The 16,417-nt window shown below is 42.8% G+C and overlaps 1 protein-coding gene across 1 annotated transcript in view; it reads right to left on the reverse strand.

The window, feature by feature from the left end:
* Window positions 1-8,114: 8,114 nt before the first annotated feature.
* XPNPEP1 (X-prolyl aminopeptidase 1) overlaps window positions 8,115-16,417 on the reverse strand; it is a 410,780-nt gene continuing 402,477 nt past the window's right edge. The window contains exons 21-22 of the mRNA XM_078643742.1: window positions 11,768-11,866; window positions 8,115-8,615 (exon numbers count right to left, since the gene is read on the reverse strand). Of these exons, the coding sequence (XP_078499868.1) occupies window positions 8,487-8,615; window positions 11,768-11,866 (228 nt within the window). The 3' untranslated portion in view covers window positions 8,115-8,486. The remainder of the gene's footprint in view (window positions 8,616-11,767; window positions 11,867-16,417) is intronic.

Genomic DNA, 16,417 nt, shown 5'->3' on the forward strand with positions numbered 1-16,417 from the left:
GCCCATCTATCACCAAACCAGTAAAAACATACAATAAACAGGTGGGAGGAGAAACATGGCGGCAGCAGGCTAGTTGCCGCGGTACTCCGCTCCAAACCCCCAGTAGAGTGTCACGAATGCAGCGAAATGATTTGCTAAACTTAAAATACATTTAAAATATCTTAGCGCTCCGATGGCTGAGCGCTGAACTTACTCTGGCTGGCGATTTTTGGAGCGTTTGCTCTCGCTGTTTCCTTGCTGGTTTCCTGGGAGCCCCCTTGAGCCGCGCTGCGGTGATTTCTCCCGCACGGATGTGCCTCTCCCCTGGGGGCGTGGAGTTGAATGACTCGGTTGCTGGCGGCGCTGTTACAGCTGAGCACGAGTCAAGGGAGCAGCTGACGGGGCTATCAACGGGCTTGGTGCGGTGGAGACAGGCCGCGCTGGAGCTCCGCAGAGGGAGGCGATTACGTAGCCTCTGGAGAGACTCTCGTGCCGGTACAAATACCATCCCTGCCCTCAACACACAACAACAGCCAGGAGTCCTGAGAGCAACACGGAGAGGAGCAACTCTGTGTACAGAGGTGAAGGGGGGAGTTGGAGGGGAGGATTCGACGGAGCCTTTAGCTACCGTTTTATCAGTAATCCCAGCAAAAAAAGCATCGTCTTCTCCCTTGTCTGTGAGATCAGTTGCTAGCCAGGGTCAGAACAGGGGTGCAAGTAAAGGAATAAGCAAAGGCAAAAACACCCGCAAGAGGGGAGAAAGGGGGGGAGGGGGTCGTCAACTGAGTTACCTGTGGAGCTGCCTGAGCAAGGTGTGTTAGAGCTGGGGTCAGGGGGCCCATCCCAAGATAGTGTTCCACCCTCAATAGCTAAAACCTCGTCATACCTCTCAGCTGAAGTAAAAGCCAAACGCACAAGAAAGGATAGTAAGGCTGTTAAAGCCACCTATATCCCTAGTGCTAAGATCACACCCTCGTTGCGCTCCTACTTTAAAGTATTCCGCAGGTATTAGATTTGGGCCAGGATCTTCCTCAGCGGGAAAGTGGCTCTCCTACTTTTTTGACTACTCCAGGCATTACGTCATCTTTAGCTCGTATAGAGTTCTCTAGCGCTTCTCCTTTGCCGGTTTCATTGGAAACAGCTCCAGTTACCAACTCTATTTTCTTGCCATTTCTAGATATGGAGGAGGCAGGGGGGACCCCTAATGGCAATGGTAATGGCAACAGGCAAGTTAACTGTATTGATCCATTTACTCTGGTTGTGAGCTTAGGTGCCACTTCGGCAGAGGCAGAGAAAGAGGTTACACTGCCTTCCCTGGTTACAGTAACTAAAGAGGGAGATGATGTAGGCTCTGCTATAAGTGCCAGTTCGATCAGTTTTTCTCCTGATGATTTGGCCACTCAGTCTAACTACGAGTCTGGGGCAGAGCAGGGCTCAAGAGTGCAAGTACCTCCTCAACCCCCTCTGGTAAAGAGTAACGCTGTTATAGATCTCAATGCAAATCCAGGGGAGAGCCCATTTACAGACTCATCTGCTGCATCTATTTCATCTATTTCAGCTGCCTCCTTGCAGCTTATGTTCTCTACTCTGTCAGCTGACATCAAAAGGGGGTTCGAAGAGTCTGCTTCTAATCAAAGAGAAATCAGAAACTATTGTGAGTCCCTGGATGGTAAAATAGATGGCCTTGCCTCAAGGACTCAGGTTTTGGAAGAGACGGTTGGGGAGCTATCGATGTATGTCGAGAGTGTAAAAGAAGATATACAGAAGCTCAAGAAGGAGGACTTAGTTCTGTCAGAAAGAATGGAAGTATTGGAAAACAATTCCAGGAGATGTAATATTCGTATTCTAAACGTCCCGGAAGGGAGTGAGGGTTCTGACATCAAAAGCTTTATTATACCACTTTTAAAGCAGTCCCTTAACCTAGATCACTCTTAAGAAGAGTTAGCAAAGGATGTTCAACGAATACATAGAGATCCATTCAGGCGCAACCCCCAAAGAACTAAGCCAAGGAAGATTTTGGTGAACTTCCATACTTATACACTCAAGGAACAAATACTTAACCTAGCTTTGAAGCAAAAATCTCTATCAGGCAAGGGGTTTACCTTTCAGATCCGTTCCGACCTATCCAGGGTTACGCTGGAAAAACAGTGGGAACTGGGGAGAAGGATGGATGCGTTTCGAAAATTAGGTGCTACGGTTCAGATGGGCTTCCCTGCTGCCTTCAAAATCATGTTTGACAACAAGATGTTTAACATCCGATCAGTACAGGCGGCTGATGAGCTACTTATGTACTTAGGGGGTGTGAAGGGGCCCTCGTGTCAGCAATGAGATAATTAAGGAGGATATAATTCAGGGCCCCGCTACTCTATTCCCTTGGTGGTGTTTCTTCTCTTTTCTATCAGCACTGTAGTCTCTTCTCCTATAGGAAGGATTGAATTAGGTAACTACGAAAATCCTCTAGTTAGGTAAAGTCTGTAGCAGTGCCTTTGCTAGAATAGAATATAAGAATGGCAGTTCAATTAGAGTATAATCTTGATTGGAAACTAAGAAAGCAAGAATTAAAAAAAAAAAAAAAGATTATATATATATATACATATATACACAAAGCATTTAAGATTTTTCCCACTACAAGCACTTTACGGGGGGTTTGGGTAGGGTAGGGGTACCGTCTACCGGATTCCTCCGGATAGATTGTACAAGGGTTTCTTATGGGTGGGGAGGGGGTAGGTTGGGGCACAGGGGACTAGGGGGTAGGGGTAAAAAGAAAAAGAAAATTCTCATTTCCGGTATGGTTTCGGACAAACTTTCTATTGGGGCATAACATGTGTAACTAGCTCAGCATTGGCAGGAGTACAGGATATCTCTCCTATCTCAGTCAGATGTTGGGGGTATAAAATCTAAACATCAATTTTTTGTACCATGAGTAATCTTAGGATCCTCTCCTGGAACGTAAATGGTCTGCGCACAAAACCAAGAGCAAACAAGATTGTTCAATATCTGCGGGATTCGGATGCGCAGATCATTATACTCCAGGAGACACATCTAATTGAGGCAGAGATGCTTGAGCTAGTTAAGAAGAATAGATGGATAGATATTTCAGTATCCACCTCCCAAACGTTAAATATAAGGGGTGTGACTATCCTGTTTAAAAAATCTATAAATTTAAAAATTGTCCAGCAGAAGGTGGATACTGGAGGCAGGTGGGCAATTGTCACTATTGATATAGGAGGTACACGGCTAACCCTAGTAGGTTACTATGGGCCAAATCGTGATGATCCCACAGCATTGGAATCTTTATTTTCACACCTTTTGCACTTTTCTGAGCCTGTTATAATAGCAGGAGATTTCAATATCGTGTTGGACCCCACACTCGATAAGACTCCATCGAGTAGGCAGCAAGTACTGTCAAAATCTAGAATTTTTTTACTCGATTGTATGAGACAATATGGTTATATTGATATCTGGAGGGCGAGATCAGGGCTGGATTTGGGATTCTCGTTCCGAAACTATAAGTATCGTCATCGATCGAGGATAGACTTTATTTTAATAAGTCGCAATCTGGTCGATTCTGTAAAAAACGTCAGCTATGCGCCCTCCCATTTGTCTGATCACTCCTCAGTATCCTTAGATCTTGTTGGGGTGGTAAAGCATTCTGCTAGATCTTGGTCCTTTGACCGCTCCTTGTTATCATCACCTGAGGATCTTTTATTTATCCAAACTGAAGCACGGGAGTTTATGCGAGCAAATATTGGCTCAGCTGAACCTGGCGTAGTATGGGATGCCTTTAAGTGCTCTCTTCGTGGAATAATAAGGAACAAAACAATGTACCGAAGAAGGCAGTACGTTCAAGAAATAACGTCCATCGAAGTAAGTCTTCTGGCAACACAAACTGAAATCGATGCTAGTAGCAACGATTCTAACTTTGATCTGTCTCAGGCACAAAAGAAATTGCTTGCATTAAAAGATAAATTGGCTTCCATCCTGAACCAGCGTATTTTGCAGAAATGGGAGGTGAGCAAGATAGCTCATTTCGAATATGGTGAAGGGGCGGGCAAGTTGCTGGCCTGGAAGGCAAAATCCGATTAGGCACGTAATAATATAGATTCTGTAACAACTATCAGTGGTACCTGTACTTCAGATGCAGACATCAGATCAGCTTTTAAGGACTTTTTCCAGGAAATATATCATGAAGACATGAATATCACGGTTGAAAGTATAGAGAACTGGCTGGAGGGTATTTCCTTGCCATCATTATACACTGAGCAAAGCACCTTTTTGGATAAAGAGATAACAGAGGAAGAGGTAGTTTTGGCTATACGGGGGAGTAAGGGGGGCAAGGCAGTAGGGATGGACGGCTTGCCATCTGAAATCTATAAAAATCTGGTGATGGAGGTATCCCCCTTCCTTACTATTTTGTTTAATCGGATATTGCGGGAGGGTGCGTCTCCACCAGTATCTTGGAATAATGCTTCCATTACACTCATTTTAAAACCTGGTAAGCCGGCGTCTGATTGTGGCTCATACCGGCCTATATCAATCCTAGATGCAGATTATAAAATCTTTGCATCACTTCTGGCAAATAGGCTTGGTCGGGTTGCCCCTGATGTACTGCACTTTAATCAGAAGGGCTTTGTTAGGGGTCGACAACTCCACGAACTAACTTATGACCTCATAGGCGCAATAGACATCGCGACTAAGGAGTCCATTCCGCTGGCTGTCCTTACGTTGGACACCACCAAGGCCTTCGACAGGGTTAATTGGCAATACCTGTCGGGGGCCTTGGCTAAATTCAATGTGGGGAAGGGTTTTTGCAGAGCTAGAAAACTGCTGTACCAGAATCCATCTGTCTGTGTATTGGAAAATGGGGGTCTGTCTGAGCCCTTCGCAGTAACGAGAGGTACGCGACAAGGTTGTCCCTTGTCACCCCTGCTGTTCGATCTCTATATAGAGCCCTTTGCTCAGAAACTAAGAGAAGATGCTTCTATTAAACCCTTTATTTATGGAGATTGGGTATAAAAGGTGTCTCTCTATGCAGACGACGTTATGATAATGACATCAGATATTAATACCGCGGTTCCGGCGGCCATTAGATCAGCCTTGGAATTTGGTAAGGTTTCGGGGTACGAGGTAAATGCCTCCAAGACTGAGATAATGGCATGGAACGACGATGCAAGTGTATATAAAGACCAACTCAGCACGAATTTGCGGTACTTAGGGATAAATATAGTAAGAGACATAAACTTGATAATCCCTTCAAATTTTTCCAAAGTTGCAAAAGAATGTCGGAAGCTGATGAGAACCTGGTTGCACCTCCCCCTGTCTATATTAGGTAGGGTTAATCTGGTGAAAATGTCTATTCTGCCGTAGGTTTATTTTTTATTTAACTCAATTCCACTTTTCTTTGACACTGTATTGATGTCCAAGCTGCTGGGTGAAATTTCTTCATTCATCTGGAACAATAAAAATCCAAGGATCGCCTGGAAAAAAAAGCAGGCGCCGCAGGGAGAAAGGGGGGTTGGCGGGCCCGGACTTGCAGATCTACGCATGGGCTTTCCAACTAACACACGCACGCATGCTGCTAAAAATGCCAACTGAAGCAGGTGTCAGGAGTATGTTCTCTACTCTATTGAGGTGTGAGGGAGTTGGTCAAGCCAGATACTTGTTTAAATTTGGTGACCCCAAATTCTTTAAAAAAATTAAGCTGAAGGTGCTGCAGGGGCTGGCAAAAACTTGGCACAAGGTGAGGTCTTCAATAAAATTGGGTTATTATTCAAGTAGATCCCCAATATGGGATCTTCCCTCGGCTCCAGGATGGGTGGGTGACACTCTAGCAATCCCGCTGAGAGAGGCCGGAATTACATCTTGGGGTGATCTGTTCATGGAAGGGTCCTTGCTCCCATGGGAATATCTAGTGAACAAGGTGGGGCCGAGTTTTTCGACATTTAAGTATTTGCAAATTTCGAGTTGGGCCCAAGTGTTATACACTCAGACCTTACGGGGGAACAACTTGCCAATAGGGGGAGCGAGTGAGCTTGAGTCTCTTTTGATAGATAAACCTCAAGCGAAAAAGGAGACCTCCCTATGGTACAAATTGATATTAGAAGAAGCAGAAGGTAAATTTTGCCTCCCTGAGGTATTGTGGGGAAACTTGATGCCTGATACGGATGTGAAAGAACTTTGGGAGATATCTTGCAATGTGTTGTGGGACCTGGTTAAACCTGCCTGGCTTTGCAGAAACCATCTTTTTACCCTACATAGGGCGTATTTCTCCCCGCAAAGGTTGTCTAAGTTTTCTTCAAGTGGCCCAGTGGCCTGTGCAAGATGTGGCCTAGAAGAGGCTCCCGACACGCATATGTTTTTTGATTGTCCTCAACTTGCACCTTTTTGGGACTCAATCAGCAACAAACTGTCAACTATCTTGGGCTCCGTAGTTGTGATCGACCTTCGCCTTGTCATTTTTGGAGTAGGAGATAAGTCTCGCAGTCCAGCTAAGAACCTTTTGTTCTATTCTATCCTGGCAGCTCGCAGGGAAATTTGTAAGCACTGGAAGGATACTTCAGCTCCTTCCTTCCATGATTGGTGCTCCTCAATCCTCCAGATTTCTAAATTAGACCTCGCTAGGGTAGGGAACCATGATAAGAGAGCCTTTTGGCACTTGCTGGACTGGATGCGTTGAGTCTGGGTTTTTTTTTTCCCCTAGGTCCAATGATTACGTAGCTATGGTTCACCCTACTTGCTGCGTCTGCTTTTCTCCCCTGCGGTAGCTATGGCAGGCAGTAGCGAATATTGGTTCCAGGCACAATGGGTGCTATCTGTTACAAACTGCTCAGGAGCTGAGATTGGTGCAAGCCAATTGATACTGTTGGGATTTGGTTGCCATCCACTTGCTATCCCTGCCAGTCCAGACTGAGGCAGTATAACGGTATTGTTCCATTTCTCACCCTGGTATGGTTGTCTTGACAGATCGAAACCATGTACGTGAATGAGGACAGAAAAAAAATAAAAAAAAATTTAAAAAACATACAATAAATTATGCAGTTAAGAATGTAGATTAAAAAACACACTATTGCATTATTTAATATTTCCGCCTGTAGAAGGAAGAGATTGTTGAAGTTGTATTCAAGGTGCAGCGAATAATTGGAATTTGAATGTGTAGGTTTTGTTTACCTTTCAAGAAGAGATTGTTGATAAGACAATGATCAATGGCCAGGACCAGTGGCACTATGTAATTATTTATTTAAAGTACTTGCCACATAATTTTGCTACACATTTTGCTGCATGATTTACAGATCACAACAAAAAACTATTCTTTTTTGGTGCAAGTGGATCAAAATAATGTTTCCAGAGAATATGCTACATAATTTGCCATTTCTTATCCCATAATTGAGATTACCATGTCGCATAAATTGGTCCTTTATTACCGCATTACCCTATTAGACCTAACATTAACAGAACCTACGCAACTTTTTAAAATCACAGATTTTGCATACTCCATTTGCAAAAAAGATTGACTTTAAACGAGGGTTCTCACCCCATGCCATCAATCTACAATAGATTCTCTCTGCAAAGGTTCTAAGAAAGCTTACCTCTATTGTACGACACTGGTCTCATAAGGCCTGGAAAAAAAGAAACATGGCCCTCTATCCCATCTTGTTCTTTGTGATAGTTACAAATTATAGGGCAACAAAAATACTTTTTTTCAGCGATAAGAAATCCAAACGTTACAAATAAAAACAAACAGTAGGATGCTTTTTAAAACTCCCTTAAAGTAAACCCTTTAAAAAATGTTTTATAGTATTAGCTTACAGTGTATTCAGCTGCACAGTAAAATCAGTTTATTACCAAAACGTGTTCCTGGGAAGTAAGAGTTTACTACCAGTGATAAATCAGAGATCTATAGCGGAAAATGGAGGAGCCTAATTTCACTAAAAACAACAGCTAATATCCTCATTTTGATAAAATACGGTTTTTAAATGACACAAAAGAACTGTCTTTACATTCAGAGTAAAATGTTCAAACACCTTAAAACGAAGGACTTAACATCCCATGATATTTCCTTGGTTGGAGTCACTAAACGTGTCTCACGGTACTGGGCAAAGTGATTCATACCAGTACGAATAAAGACAACAAAACACTTAAGTTTTAAAACTTTTATTCAATGAACATAAATACAAATGGTTACAGTAAGTGTTGCTGAAGTGGACAACTTTCGGACCATTAACCAGCCAAGTATAAGCAAAATATACAAGAATTTCCATTGTAATCAAAAGTGCTGTTGTAAACAATTTCAATTGAGGCATTGATGTAAAATGTATTCCTCAAAACTTCCTTGTTTTAAAAAATTAATTATCATTTTGCTTGGTTTTGATTTATTATCAAAATTCAAGAAAAAGTCGAAACTGTTTTTCCAAACTGTTATCAAAAAGGTGTTTATCTAGCATATTTGAAACCAGACAGTTAATGATTGCTGACCATGAGGATGAAGGTTGAGTATCCCGAAGATGTCTCTAGTTCTGTTTGCTGATAGGCTGTGTTTCCCTGATTAGCCACTGGAGGGCCTCCGACCGCCCTTGCCTCTCCAGCTCTGCTCCTGTCACTTCTCTGCATTTTTTGTGGTAATCGTTGACCCAGTCCACCTGAAAAAAACACAAAAGGATGCCTTATAACCGATTTATGGCCTTAAATGAATACGCATGCTTTTAAATGCGGCTAATGTTGACAAGATGAGAAACAAACATTTGATGCCCTTATCCCAAATCAATCTTTTTGATTCCAAAATAAGGAAAGGATCAAGTGAAGACCGCATCCTTCTGCCCCAGCCTATGACTGGAAGCAAAATTCCTAGGATCGAGCTTGATACGAATTCAATACTCAGGCACTGATCGTTCATATTCTAGATCCCATTTAATTGACTTCTATAAATAACAGTCATTCACTATATTGAGCAGAGTGAGAATAAAGAACAGATATTTTCAATAAATACCCTTTGTTGTCTATTTAGACATTAACTCTTTCTCGTGCTTATTAGAGTTTAATGACGTAATTACATTATTGTTTAAATGTAGGTAATATATTATTGTTTGAAATAAACGTGTAACATGCAATTTGCCTCTCAGAGTTGTTTGTGAAATGTATTGAGGGTGCTAATGTGAAATATTAAACGATCAGTTATAATTTTGAATAGTGCTGTCAAAAACCTAGCTTGCAGTTGCCTGATAAACAGAGTCTCGGGGCCTCATTTCGAGTTTGGAGGTACGGGAGCGGGACCGCCCCGCACAGCCAAACCCGTGGTTGAACTGCCCGTCAGATTAACAGTTTTCTCATGTCTGGTGGGCGGTTCTTTGGCATTCCCTTTGTGGTGCCTATGAAACAGGCACCACAATGGGAACGTCCAAATCAGTACCTGCACGGCATGGACTGTTGCAGTCCATGCCGTGCAGGTACTGGGGTACATGCACACAGGGGGCATCCACCCCATGGCCCTGAGGTAACAGCCCCCTTTGTTTCCTCTCTGTCACATTTTCATGGTGGGCTCACTGCCATGAAAACCCCCGAGAGGAGACTTGTAATATGCTTGGCGAGACCGCTGAGATCCCGCTAAGCACACTGTGGCCTCAAGACCGCCGCGCTATTGCCAGGGATCTCTAATCCCTGGCGGTTGTGGTGGTTCCAGCACGGCCTGACAGGCCTTGTCGTAATAGGGTGGTCGGAAGACCGTCACCACGGCGTCCCCGCAAGTCTGGCGGTTCATGGACCACCAGACTCGTAATGAGGCCCTTGGGGTCTTCTTCGTTTACTTAATGACTAAATACGAATAGCCAATAAAAAGTTGTTTATAGATTCAAGAGTGTGTGGGCAGCATCGGCTAGCGTTGGCAGGGGAGTCCAAATAACCACTAGCTATACGTCTGAATCTTTAATACAACAAGCAGTCCACAAATGAAAAAAGCAGCCAAAAGCAAATTAGAATACTCTATACACTAATTTAAATTGGCTGGATCGAGACATTTAACCCCTGGAATGAACCTTGCAGGTGCTGCATTGTTATGGGGTGAAAAAAAGGAAAAGTACTAACAGTTACCAGAGATGATGCATTCATATATCTGGTCGCTAACAGGAGAATAACAACAAGTATCCACAACACTGAGTGGTTGTGCACACACACAGTTGGGGTTTGCCTTAGAAAAAGTCGTGCAAAGGAACATGGGATGATGCAGAAGAAACGACAAATTATAGTGAGGTAAAATAAAGTAAGCATATTTAGCGTCAGATACCTAATCGTTAATTAGCAGTCATATAAACTAACTAACGTAAAATGGTAAATGCAAAGGTGCAGAGTATTTCTTGGAAATTCATTCAAAAGCAATTTTAATTTTGGGAGCCTTAGTGGCAATGTAGAAATTCCTCTTATCCTGAATGAAAGGCACATTCCAACATTAACATATCCATGTATTATGGACAACAAAGATAAAACAACATGCAATTTTGGTAACAGGTGCTCCTGGTGAAGATACGTCAAATAATGAAGAAATATGCAGTGGACACTTTTTTGTTCTGAAGAGTCAGTAGACACACGGGTCTCAAGAGACTTATCACTTACCTCAAAACAAGGTATCAAGAGATTATTAGCTGGAATGATCATTAGACAAACAACATAAATTGTCCTACAGGTTACTACCACCTGTCAATTGTGCTGAAGATCCATGTAAAGCAATAGCGTGTCAAAATGTCGACAGAATATTTCCTTTGTCACTCAATGAATGATGGGCATTATACCCCTGAAATTATATATGTCCAGGCTTTGCATTAACTTTGTCCATGTCACCATTGCTTATTGTATATAATTTCCTGTGTACTTTTCATATTTCTTCCCTATTTCACTTGGAGTGTGTCAGCACCAGAAGCACCTATTGCCAAAAATGCATGTTGGTTAATTTTTGTTGTCCACAGTACATGCATATGTTAATGCTGGCAAATGTCTTTCATTCATTCATATGAGGGACTCTGCACTGGCGAGTATTGGGGCTTCTAAAATTAAGAGTGCTCTCAAATGAAGCTGAAAGGAACACTGAACCTTTGCATTTATACTCGCCCGAGTTCCTATGAATGCTGCGTTTGCCCCCTGGTCTATCTAACGTAACACGGTGGCACCAGAAATGCTTATGTGAGAGTGTAAACAAGACTTTAAGAAGTGCATGCATTTGTAGATGATTTCATTTAAGCACAGTATTTTTGTGATAATATGTAAAATTCCCTACTTGTTGCCGAACCGCATTTTCACTATTTCCCACTTTGGGCGATTTTTTTTCTCTATAGTTTCACAATATTGACTAATTGTGTATGTACCAATGTTTTTCGTGGGACTGTGTATTGATATGAACCTTTTGCTGGTATACATTTTTATTTATTTAAAAGAGTTTTATATCGTCTGGCAAGACCCGGGGGCATCAGAACACTTTACAGACATAATCGAAACAGTGTTAAGGAAACATGAGTTGCAGATATCACAGACTTGTTGAGCGTTGGTTCACCTACGTTCTGGGGAGGAGCAAGCCTGCAGTAAATAGTGAGCTACTTTTCAGATTCTGTGACGGGCTGTTACTTTATAGCATTGTATGTGATGGATATTTTATCGTAGACTAAACATTATACAAACATATAAACACTGCAAACACTGGAAGCAAATGCTAAAGGCAGTATCTGTTATGAGGACCCTGATAGAGTTATCCGTAACAGGTGTTAGATAGATAGACTGAGCATAAAATAGAGTTGCGTCACAAAGTCCTAACCTCCTTTTGAGTCAGTAAGTGAACATCGATCATTTTCGTCTGCACTGGTACCAGTGTAAGTGGCTCGAAGGTCAGGCTGCCTCGGTCTCTGAAGTTATGCTGAAACACAATGTAACAAACAAAACAATTAACACCAATTTTCAGTCCGAGGAATCAAGCGCAGAAACATCGAAAATATCACTGGGCTCAAGACTGTGTGACAATAATATATTTATCAGTGCGACATGTTGGGCTTTGTATGCTAAAGGCACTCAACCCAAAAGCTCAACTCTCATGAGAATGTATTAGTTAAAGAACTAATAGTTATTGTAATAGTGCATGGTACAGGCAAGAGTGTAAAATAAAAAATGCAAGTTAATATAGACAATCCACACAATAGCACCGCTAAAACACTTGCTTTTTGCATAGTTTACCTTTGGGTCTGGATAAACCCTGCTGTTTACCTCACAAGAACATTCTCTTCTCGTGCAAGCATTATAGTCATTTGAGTGCATATAAAGGTCAAAATACAGCAAACATCAGCGTTGCCCCTTCAGAAGCTATGGTAACAAGGTAACCCTTCATTTACTCTCCTCATCCAGTATTTGTCACCCAGAGACTTCTACCAACACATGCACAGGATTTAAACTAAATACATTTGGCATCATTATTAACAACAAAATTAATAAAAAGCTAATAATTAGTCTCACTCCAATTGCAAACTTGTAAGCCTCCCATTTCTTTTCACTTGCAACGCAACTTCTATGAAATCTTATGAACTCTAAACGAAGGGAAGCCATTGGTCCAGTTGCCATCTTCACTTCATGCAAATGAAGCCCTGGCCCTTTGATAGCGGACGTTCACCTGATGTCACCGTCTGCACAACCAGTGAGAAGGACAAGCAACGGGCAGGCACTTGCCACCAGTGGACAAGTGTGTGTTAGGAAGCCTTTAGTTAGCGCAAACCTTACAGGAGGAAGCTTTTTTCTGCCCACACAATTACACCTAGCCAGTAGACGGCATAGAAGCCAACTGATAAGAATAGAACTCCACCATTCCGAGGGCAATACAAAGAATCCCTGCCGTTCACCATTGACTTATGGACTGGTGAGCAAACTGCAAGCCCAGGTGTATCAGGCCTTTCCTAGTTAACATATGTTTAATTGCTTAAAAAGCACAAACTACAAAACCCACATAACTGCAAGTCCTAGAAGCAGATGGCACACCTGGAAAAACATGTCAACATAACAAATACATCAAAAAACGATTACACACTAAAGAACCAGTCCGTTTTTATGTCTGGAATTTGCTGGGCCCCTTGACTAGACTTCAAAATGATGTCCAGCACTGCCGGGCCCTCCCCCTGTCCCTCTTGAGCAGGGCAGCCCTAATCAAAAAGCTGGTATGACGAGGAATTGCATTGCCACATATACTGTCCTACTACAGGGTAGCCCAGCTCGTAACTAATAAATCAGTGGGTCCATCAGCCACCCTCGGAACCAGCCTATAGAATGGCCTGACTGAATCTCCAATCGAGAGGGTATCTGCGAGCGCTATATACAGACCCTCTGCGTCTCCCAGTGGAAGGCCCCACAGCGTTGACAGTCAAAGTCTGGCATTCAACCCTGGCTAAACTAGGGTGGAAAAACAAAATCACTAAAGCAACACCCCTATGGGATTCACAGAAATTTGGCACAATGGGGTTGAAGGCGGGGTTCGATAAGTGGGACCTGATCGGGATCTCGAGGGTGGGTGACCTTCAAACAGGGGTAGACATGAAATTGTTCAAACAACTGCAACAATCGAATGAACTGGACCCTAATGAGTTCCTCCGATACCTGCAAATTGGACACGACAAGAGTGGTAGTTCCTCGGGGAGAGTCAATACATGAATCCTCGCCGTTGGAGTATCGACTCCTGGAAGAACATCTAACTTGGAAGGTGATATCCTTGATGCACCAGAAACTTATTAATAACATGCCAGACACTTTGACCAACTTGAGAGACCACTGGGGACAAGACATTAACCTGTTGGCTGCTGCCGTCGGCCAACGGTCATCGCAAGCACTACCTTGGTAGTGCTGCGCACGTCCGTTGGCCGACGCTGCCCCACCCGTTTTTCGAACGTTCAGCACTGGAGCGGAACGTTCGAAGCAGCCAACGGGTTAATGACCTACACAAAGAAGACTGGCCAGAAGTTCTGGCATTCCCTAAAGAAGTGGCCACCCGGGCCTGCTTTAGACTGATCCAACTCAAAATCCTTTATAGAGCATACATCTCCTGTAACAAGCTACAAAAAATAGGCAGGAAAACAGACACACTGTCTGAGGATGTGAGGAGGAAGGGTTGTTCTTTCATATTCTGTGGGAATACCAAGGAATCCAAAACTACTGGGGAGCCATGGTCTCCTGTATGGCAGGGATTATGAGAATGGAACTAACGCTGCCTCCAAAGTGGTGTATATTAAATGTGTGGGAAGACTCCGATCTGGGACAATCAGACCGGACATGGGTCACCCTGGGCCTGATGGTAGCGACAACGTAACATTGTTTACAGGTGGGGATCAGAAGAACTGCCGACCCTAAGAGAATGGAAGCTAGACATGGACTGGTGTCTGGTGGCAGAGAAAGCAGCCTATGTTAGCAGGGGATGTCCACAGAAGTGGGGACGAATATGGAACAAATGGAATGAGTACTAGGGGTATCCCAGCACGCCTCTGGAGGACATAGCCCAACCCAGAATTAGAGCAGCCGCCTCGGAACACGAATCAGGAATAGGAATGAAGGTGTAGCCCTACCAAGTCATGTATCTGAAAAAGCGTATAACCTACCGGACTTTGTGAGAAGAGATATGATCATGTACTTTTATACATGTATCACTATGTTAATCATTGGCTTGAATACGATAAAAAAGATATATATAAAAAAAAGATTACAATAGCTCTGCTGTTAAAAAAAATATGTATAACAGATTGGAAAATGTCCGTAATATTAAATAGCATTTTTGGAGCACAACATTCTCAAGTGAAATGTTTTCTTGTGCCATCAGGAACGTAAACATTCGCTTTAAACATGAAAACATAAACCATCTAGCTTCATGCCCTTCCCAGAGCGTTAGATGCTGGTTGCCTACATAAGTAGTTTGTTCCAGAAGATGGCACCTAACACAGCTAAGCCTCTTACCCTCAACTAAGTTTTCCTCACAGAGACCACATGAAGCTATCACAAAACTGTTCTTTATTGTGTGTCTGAATGCCACCATATGCCCTCCATGAAGTTGAAGCCCGGCGGTGTTGTGGGAGGGGGCTGTGGGGGGGGGTTAACTAGTAAAGATGATATACTAACATTATTATGCTGTAGTTTAAAAGCTAAAGGGTTTTGGAAATATCATTATGATGCACACTGGAGTGTTCTGGAAAAGTCCAATAAAAACTTTATTAAAATTCTTTTCGGAACTCACACACTGGCCACCACTATCTAGCTGGCAAGGGCACATATCTTGGGGCTCAATTCCAAGGGGTTGTGACGTTTCCAATAATCTTGAAAAATTAGAGAGAGTAGTCCTTAGCACTGAAATGGAAGTAGCCCGGCTAACTATGGTGAATCCTCATGCATCCTGCCTTAATCTTTGGTTCACAGATGGTGAAACGTAATTATTTTACACTACATGGCAGAAATGCTCTTTCAGGAAGAGACAGAACGATTACCTAGCCATCATCTGGAATACGAGCAGCCTTGTGGATTTGGTTGGTAAACAGAGTGCTTGGAATAATAATAGCAACATGTATTTTGGCAAAATAATTCCTCAATCTCAGCTAATTGCTATTCTTTTCTGTATTATGCTCAAGTGTTTCTTTAGGATGTACGTGAACTCGGGAAAGAATGGAATGCAAGTTCGGTTGGTGCTGATAATAGACAACATGACCCTCATAGTTTCTGAAGCTCCTTTTTCTAATCGAACACTCTCTGAATTGATATTATTTACACAAATCTAATTTTCTCCAAATATGCGCTTGTAGTAGGGCGCCATGGTTCCCCTGCCCTACCACCACTGTCTTCTCTTAAAGGGAGTATGAAGGAATGGATGTCAGGATAGTCTGCATCCAGATTAATGCTAGTGGAGAGCAAAAGAGCACTTTTGCAGGGGGACCAGTCAGGATGCAGTGGGATAACTCCTGCTTTAAAAGTTGGGTCCTGAAGACCATCAGGAATGCGTCATGTGAAGAGCCAACTCCTGCATTCATTTACCAATATCCCCAAACTAGACAGATTTGCTAGCCTTCTCAAAACATAGCATGGGGCCCACACAGTAAAACATATAGAATCAGACCCTAAGCACTTGTATTCTTCAACTGTTAAGAGAATCAAACTCCAAAGCAGAAGCAAACAGGATTTCTTCTGGACATGTTTGACAGTTAAGCGTGGCAGTACAATGAGCTTACTTCCAATAGTGAATTTATATTTGTAGGCAGCACTACTCTCACAATGCACAGCTAATCAAGTATACCCTCCCATCAGGGCAATTCAAAATTAGAGTGAAATAGATCAGGTAATTTAAATCTCATAAAATACGCACACTACAGCAAAGAACTTTTCATCATAGTGAAGGAACTCTCCAACCCCAGCGCCAACACCAACGACGTCCCGCCCTCGCAAGACCTGTGCGACTCAC

The sequence above is a fragment of the Lissotriton helveticus genome, chromosome 5_1 (assembly GCF_964261635.1).
Source record: "Lissotriton helveticus chromosome 5_1, aLisHel1.1, whole genome shotgun sequence".
Classification (NCBI taxonomy): Eukaryota; Metazoa; Chordata; class Amphibia; order Caudata; family Salamandridae; genus Lissotriton; species Lissotriton helveticus.